This window comes from Hirundo rustica, chromosome 5, assembly GCF_015227805.2.
Source record: "Hirundo rustica isolate bHirRus1 chromosome 5, bHirRus1.pri.v3, whole genome shotgun sequence".
In the NCBI taxonomy this organism is placed as follows: Eukaryota; Metazoa; Chordata; class Aves; order Passeriformes; family Hirundinidae; genus Hirundo; species Hirundo rustica.
This window is the reverse complement of record NC_053454.1, coordinates 23,051,542-23,060,074: the sequence shown is the minus strand read 5'-3', so window position 1 is coordinate 23,060,074 and position 8,533 is coordinate 23,051,542. Positions and strand designations below refer to the sequence as shown.

Sequence of the window (8,533 nt, the reverse complement as noted above, 5' to 3'; positions counted from 1 at the left end):
TAGTTCTATCACTCAGTCTCAGGCTCTCTGCTTCACCAGCTACCTTCTCCTTTCTAGACCATAAACATGGAGACGTTAACCCCAAAGAAGACTCAGAACAGGAGCCTGACACAGGTGCCCTGATGTGCTCCCAAAGCTAGGTCCCCCTGCCAGCCAGAGTGCATCATCCATCCAAGGACGTTCTGCTGTCCACAGCCTGTCAAAGTAGCTACTTTACATGGCTATCTTGTTAAATGCACAAACCCGTCTATATGGCACTGCAAGACAGTAAAAGGAGATAATCTGGAAAGGCAAGAGGGGCACACAGGTGAAGAAGCCTACTTTTACCCTGATTTAGAGGCAGGAATCCAAAGCAACGCCTTGTGAATTAGCTGGCATGGAACACCATTATGGAGAGCTCCCACAGAGCAACTGCACAGGGCTATCATTTCTCCATTTACAGATGGAACTGATTAAATCTGTGGCACTGGGAGAGGATTTCCACTGTTTGCTCTCCTGGCCAGTGTGTATGACTAGCCACAGATGTCTCTGAAGGAGAGTGCTGTTTCTCAAGATAATACAAAAATAACATGCAGTTGCTTACCAATTAGTGGCAACTAATGAGAAGCCACTGCTAGCTCAGCCAGGCTTCATTATGCAGAAAGTCAAACAACATCAAGGGGGTCCTTCCCCATCAGGGTTTTCAAGACTGTGCCACCAGCAACATCCACAGTGGCACAAAACCTCACCAAACAGCACAATGCCTTTATGTCAGTCTCCTAACTTGATCCAACCAAGCATCCGACCTACAAAAACTAAGCCAGGGTAGCTGATGGAGAAACCTCGATATTACCATCTTCAAACCTGTATGCAAAAATGAACTTGTCTTGCCCATCTCTAGCACAAGGCAGCAAGTGTATTTTAAAAACCAACTCTACCCCACGCCTCTGTAAAGAAAAAAATTCACCAAAATAATACTCAAAATACAGTATTCTCCCTTTGAGGAAGAAATGAACAGCACGTGATGTGTAATAACATCCTTTAGCACATGTCATACAGGGAAATAATTCTGCTCTAGTAGGGGCTCAGTAAGAACTGCTGCCACCATCACTATGCCATTGGCAAGGGCACCACCTATTGTCAAGCTACCTAACACGTTCTACCAGCAGACACATTTAATTATGCTTCAATAATTTGAACTGAAAAACTGTTTGTCTCAAGCAATATTTTTATTTTACCACACTACAGTTTTCAGTCCTAAAGTAAGGACAGACTACAATATCCTATTACTCTTATTTAAATAAGGAAACAGACTCTCAGAAATCCCCAGGGTGTTTCCGAAGAGCAAACTCCCAGCAGGAAGCAGAGAGACACTCAAGACAATCCCAGCACTCAGGAAAAAAGGGCATGAACTGAAACAGAAGCTGGTGAATCAAGATGGATTGTTTTAGCAAGGGCAAGAGTTAATCTGCCTCAAGACAGAAGGCAAGTCCAGCAGCAGTACCTTCACTTTAAAACATCACAGCTTGAGAGACTAATGCCCAAGCAGGACCTTCAGCCACACTGCCAGAGCAAGGAGTGCTCTAAGTAAGGAGCACACAACCAACGAGACATTTACCAATGCTGTGGTTTAATAACTATGGCTCAGGATCAGCCATGTCACACTTAAACCAGCATCTGCCAAGCTTTCAGGTGTTCCCAAAACCCGTTTTCCCTGCTCTCTTGAACAGCTTATGAGTTAGGGCTTTGCTGTGGAAATGCACAAGCCTGACTTGTTTCTGCAGTCAACCCAATCTGCAAGGCAATGAAGCCATAGGAATGATTCTGCAGGAGTCATCTTGGGTCACAGCAAGTTGTCATCAAATTGAGCTAATAAAATAGGTTAGACTCCAGCCAGCACTTTGGTCTCAGGTGTCATTGCACAATTCCAGGACAATACCCAGGAAAATACCTGCACCTGACCAGAACGAGGCAGGCTTGGGTAAAGCCAGGCGTAATAGCTCTGTATCCTCCACAGTACAGCGTTGTGCTCCCTCAGGATCCGGCCTCTCACTGCCCCTGACCTCTTGCTAAATGAGGTCTCCAGAACACATTCCTCTCCCCAAAATCCATTGTTGCAGCGCTCAGACCGCCCCTTGACATACACTACTGCTCTCACTCCCCCACGAGTAACCTAGTGTGGAGTAACATCTCTTCAGCTACTTCAGGTCAAAGGAAAATCTGAAACCAAGACCCCCGTTTTCAGTAATTTGAGCATTCAGCTCGCACTTGCAACACTGAAATTCAGGCCACAAATCTGTTCCTTTTTATGTCTGCAGATGGTTGCTTCATCTCCCTACAGATGGTATCCTGAAGCCAAGCAAGCGGGTTTCATGCAGAACTCTTAAGACTACTATTTGAAAAAAACTGATACAAGCTAAAACATAGTTTTCCAAGGAAAGACAGAAGGCTATACTTGTGACAAAAATCCTTTATTAAACTAGATTTTGTAAATTCCTTTTCATATTAGAAATTCTAAATGCAAATTACAAAACTATTTCAGTAAAAAAAAAATTATATTTAACAGCAAAAGTACAACTTTATACAAATAAAAAAATCAATTTTTATTTTCATTTAAAAATAGAAATTTTTATCTTCCAATGTACTGGTCCTAACAGCTTTTACAATTGGTATCTGCAATACTAGGTGTTTTCATGTGCATATTCACATCTAGTCATTTAATCCTTTGCAGAGTTTATTTAGCTGAAATAGTATGAACAGTTAGGCTTTGGTTCGGTTTTGATGGGGGGTGTACCACATGGTATTAAAATCAAAAGCCAAAGTCATTAAGTATTGTCAAGGTATCCAGAAATATTTTTAAAAATAACTTTTTGCCCTACTACCTTCACAATCACCTGAAATGACTTTTAACAGTCACTACTTCAGACAACTTTCTTCACTGCATCTCTGGCTCTTTTTTTTGGCTTTTACTCTAAGATCACTCATTAATGTTAGCAAGAGAATTAATTTTGTATATTAAAAATTACCACTTTTCCTACATTAAAATTTGGGATAACTATTAAAATGTTTTGTAAATTAAGATACAAAAAGTCACATATTAAACACTACCATCCATCACAATCACATGCTGTTGAAGAATACAATAGAAAGTGGTACACAAAATTTGAATTTTAACAGTTGCACATTGTTTCAGAGTGCTGGTGGCAATACTGCTATTTTAATTTTAAGATGATACAGAATTTACACAATACCTCAGGATTCTCATAGATTCTCACCGATGTAACTGCAAGAGACATCAGAAAGACAGGAACTTCTAAAACGTAACCCATTTTGAAATAATTATATTTCAAAGAATTCATCCCAGAATACATTGTAAAATCAGTCAGAGAAATACAAGAACTCCAGTGTTGTTTTTCTGGAATATTGGCAAGTAGCTGAAGGCATGGAGATCCTTACTGATAAAACTCTACTTAATAAGTATTTTAGTCTGTGCACTGATCTTCTGACCTGTTCTGTATCCAGCTCAGCACAGTATTTAAGCTTGTGCTTGAGAACTTTCAGAGGATCATATTTTCTCTGAGGTACAACTGCAGTGCCTCATTTTGAGTTGCTGAAGCTGATAGGGACTCTGTCATTATTTTCAACAGAGGCAAGACTGGTTCTGCCAGTGTTATGATTTTAAGCCATCATCTCATCAAAGTTCAGATGCTAGGTGAATGACCAACTTACACCAGGTAAGGCATTCAGAGTATGTTAGTGAACCTCAACCTGTAGCCCAAGGAAGGCCAATGAAGAGAGGAAGAGAGAAAATAATTCCAAACTGCTCTTGAGCTGTGTATTTCGCTGCTGACTTTAACAGACTGCAGAAAAATTCTCCTAGCACTGGGCAGAGCTGATTTTATCCTGAACATTTTTAATGTATTTATCCAAATAGGACTAAGGGATGAAAAAATAATATGAAAGGACACTGAAGCTCACCAGGAACAGCTCCTTTCTGAAAAGTCCTAGCCCACTTCCAGAGACTGTTTATGCACTTTTTAATTCTTTAATATCTTTTGTCCTCTTAAGCTTGCACTTTTAGTGTGCACTGGTAATTTTGAAAGAGGTTCAGGAAGTGGCAACTTCAAAAATATTCCCGAGCACATTGGTCAGAGCCATTTTCTGGGGAAGTGAGAGTCAAGTGCAATGATCATCATCCACTTGCTAAGCCAGAAGAAGGCAAAAAGCTGTGTTTCTCATCTCCAGGGTAAAGTTGTCAACTAGACTATGATGAACAGATGGGCAAGATGACAAGTTTTTCTGCTTGTCTTTTGAACTAAAATCGAAGCTGTCTTTGTCCACATTGGGAATGGTGTGAATATGCTGAGTGAAGCAGGCTGCCTCCCAAAACAACCAGAAGTGTTGGCACTTCCCTGTTGACAGGCACATCTCTGTAGGGCTCACCCAAGCAGTTCAACACACAACAGCCACCCAGGCCAACCAACAGGGACTATAATGCAAAGAGCTTTCCCAGAGAGCTGCAACTCCATTTGTTATAAACAGCAGCACTAAGGAAAACCTGTTCAGGAAGGACATTCCTTGGTCCAAAACAAAGATTTTGGCTCCACTGAGACAATTCTAGCATTTGCAACCCTGTACAGGTGATAGTCTGAACTACTGTCTTGAGGCCAAGAGCCTAAATGGCATCTCAGTCCATTTTAGGCACTGTCACCGAGGATGGAGTGTGGGCTTCACCACACAGGACATCATGCAGTGGCAGAAATAGTGCTGATAGTGCTGTTTGGGGACGACAGATCTATTTTACCCACTGATTCCCAGTGCAGAGAGAAGGAAACAGAGAAAAGACAATTCAGATGAACTAACTACCCACAAAAAATATGAAACTTATTATGGCAGTCTGTTATTATAGAAAGAGTCCCTTTGATTAAGTATTATTCAAGCTATTCTTCCACTTGAAATCACCAGGAAAAGATTACTGTATCTGCTGAAGCATGAAAAACTCATTTTAAAGTCTATCATGCATCATATTCACTGTGTATGTATTAGAGTAAATACAGATATATTCAGGAAACATCATGTCTTTCAGCCTGTCAGCAACTTACACAGACACGTTTTCAAGTGAAACCTATTTCTGTGGACAGCTTTTCTCACAGACGTTCTTTGTTCATTAGTACTCACGCATACAAATTGCAGAACTTACACACACATATGGATTCATATACAAACTCTATGTGCATGTAGTTCTTGGATAAAATTTACTGCAAAGTAGTTAAAAATTAAAAAACTCTTCACATTAATCCTTAATCCATTAATATTATTCCTAATACATGACCCACACCTCTTCTGAAAAAGCCTTACAACAAAAATTCATATGCCTTTCAGGAGGCAAAGACGTCAATAAAAACAGCAATGCATTCTAGAAGATATTTCTATTAAAAAAGTGTTCTGATTGTTTGCTGGAAACACTTGCCTAAGTACAGATGCTTATATTTCATTTTGAAGGGTTTTGTTTGGGATTTTTAATGTTGTTTTGGTTTTTTACACAGATATTTCTAGACGCTGATGCAACACCACCAAAATCAGAGTTAACTTTTGCACTCACAGATTTTCCAGTTCGGCAATTACTATTGCAATATTGGCATTCACTTTGATGTTAAAAAAATACATTTAAAATATCTCATGATCATATTTTCTACAAGGAAATCACCAACAATACACAGAGAATGAAGACATCATTACTAGACACTTGTAAAGGGAAACAGTACTGCATTTGCTGCATTTAAAAAGCCACAAAGTAAGAAACAATTTTAATTCAGTAGGGGGATCTCCAAAAGAGACTGAATAACAGCATTGTGTTTTTCCCTTTAAGAGATCACACTGAATCTGTCAAATTACCAAACACACAGCTAGCCTTAATGCACAGGCCTTATATGCAACTTCCTTCAGTATCTGGAGAAGTTTAGAATGAAGTAAAGATAACAGAACTGGTCAACCCATTATAACATAATCACTAAAAAGACACCAGATTTTTTAAGAAACCTGGAAATACTCAGCACCCAGATGTAACTGGATTTGAAATACCAGTAGTTAACCAGTTTCAGCCTCTCCTTTGCTCTTCTGAAGGGTTGGTTTACCACAAAGTTCTGAATTACAAAATAACTTGGTACAAGATAATATGTTTTAGAGGTACAGAAGCCACAGCAATCAACATGTGCAAGGGTAAAAAGTCAGATTAGGTATGCTAAAAAGACAGTTATATTAAAAACTGTACCTTAACTTCCCTTAAAAACGTAGTATGTTTCTCAGCAAAATTCTTCATCGGCATTTCTGAGACTTCAAATCCTTCTAAGTATCTTGTTTGCAGGTTCAAAAAAGGATCAATTTCACACAAAAATTTATTGGAAACATACTGACAAATCCACTTGCTGTAAATTGAGACCAGTTCTCATAAAATATCACCCTTTAAAACACATTACAAAATACCAGTGCAGTTGTTCAAAACACAGGGGTTTTTTTCTGTTACCCGGCAGTCATCTGACACCTCGGTTTCTATATTCCTCCTTCCACAACTTTCTCAATTCAGCATGACTTTCAGGCAGCCTGGTTTTATTTCTGTGAACCTATGAAACAAGAAAAAAAGAAGCTTCAACATGTAAACTGTATGCAATGCCATCACTTTAAATTCTCATCAAACATATGGAAGTATGAAGGTTCTCAGTCAAGTATATAGGCATGGGAGTCAGGAAATCAGCATTATATCCTCAGATGTGACACTGAAGGAGGATTTTTCAGTGTCTGGAGATATGAAGACCTGGAAAAAGCAGAAACTAAGATGAAGATCTGAGTAAAGAAAAAGCTGCCCAATATTCTTGGTTATATTAATTCTGTTTCTCTATTCCTGTTCCCCTTTCATTCCCTCTTCTTTTGAAATGGATTTTCATCCTTCTATTTGGTAGAAGCAAAGAAGGAAATGATGTTTTCGAGTGTCACCTTCATACTCACCTTCCTACACTGCTCTATATAAAAAACAGCAAACACAGCCCAGACTTACTAAACTGCTATCCCTCATAAACTGAGCACAAATGCAAGTATTGGAAACCAATAAAAAGCAGGATTAACAACTTTGCACGGTAAAGCTAGCAATCTTGAATGGAAATATGGAATTAAACTATCTCAGAGAAAAGGATCTAACATTTAATAGGTGCTACACAGCTACACTGGATTTGTGAAACAACCGACTTAATTTAATCTGGAACAGTAGACCTGCCGTAATCTGTGTAGTAGTTTAACAGCATTTTAAAACTAAACTTCAATTTTCAGTTAGTTAAATGTGGGTTAAGAAAAAAAAAATTATCAGTAACAAAAATCTAAACTCACCTGAAGTTGTGGCTTGTGAGGTATCTGATAGCTGCTGGTCTGATGCGAGCAACTCCTCCCTGACTATGGCTTCCTCTTCCCGTGATAACACTGAGATATGGTTTACCACCAGTCTGCTGGTACTCTGCAACAGCAGGAATTGTAACGGTTAAAGCTTTCCTCAGCAGAGACTTGGCATTCAGTATAACCCTTCCATGCATTCTTCTGCAAACTCTCACTACTCATTTAGAGCTTTCTTTTCCCAGGCTGACATGCATATTTCAGATACAAATGGCAATTTTTCCCTGTTCTGAAAAAGTCGAACTTTTAAAATCTAGATTGCTTGCAAGAGGCATATTGTGATCATCATAAAATCCTTCCAGTTTCATAGAAGCTTTACTGTTTCTTCATCTAATATTCAATTGGAATTTACATTCTGTGATATAAATTTAAACTGCAAAATTAAAAGAGTTGGATGTCGTTCACTGAATTTTTAAGTGGTGCTTCTGTATTGTTTCACATTTAATACTTAATGTGAATAAAGAAATAACATTTTATTGAATAAAGAAATTAAGAAGAAAGAAAATATCCAGTTTTTGACACTTATGTCATGTTATTTCTTCTGCTATGTCGGAGCATGGAAATCAACAAATCAACATATTCCATGAGTTTTATTAGGGCACTTAGCCCTGATAACAAAAGAAATTGCTCTCTTCCCAGAGATAACAGCAACCTATATTGATGAAGAGTGTGAAAAAGTGGGAAAAAATAAACTAAACTGGATTCTCACAACTAGTCAAGATTTTCCAGTTTGGAATTATCAGTTCACATGATGTGTTTCATCATCTACTCTCCCCCACACCATAACTTAATTTAAATTTTCTATTAATTTACTGTTAATTCTGCCAGCAAAAATGTTTCCATTATTGATCCTTTTCCAATGTATGTACAGTGAAATTAACTTTTTTTAGATTTAGGTGAATAGACGAACAGAGTCCCTACTATCAATTTCAGCATTCCTGATTTAAGTCCAGTTTTGGAAATTTAGTTCTAAAAAGCATTAGGTTACAGTTTAAATTACACAAATGTCATCGCAAGAATTGCACGAGATAACGGAACTTTATTATCGCTGATGCATATTGAAAGACAAGGGTTATCTAAAGCCCCCCTGAACACTTTTATTTATATTCTGTGGAGT

General features: G+C 38.4%; 1 protein-coding gene across 13 annotated transcripts in view; it reads right to left on the bottom strand.

Moving 5' to 3' along the window:
• Positions 1-2,440: 2,440 nt before the first annotated feature.
• N4BP2 (NEDD4 binding protein 2) overlaps positions 2,441-8,533 on the bottom strand; it is a 54,641-nt gene continuing 48,548 nt past the window's right edge. For all 13 annotated transcript variants that reach the window (XM_040064169.2, XM_040064164.2, XM_040064174.2 and 10 more), the window contains 2 exons: positions 7,357-7,480; positions 2,441-6,599 (listed from right to left, as the gene is read on the bottom strand). In XM_040064169.2, the coding sequence (XP_039920103.1) occupies positions 6,554-6,599; positions 7,357-7,480 (170 nt within the window). In that variant the 3' untranslated portion in view covers positions 2,441-6,553. The remainder of the gene's footprint in view (positions 6,600-7,356; positions 7,481-8,533) is intronic.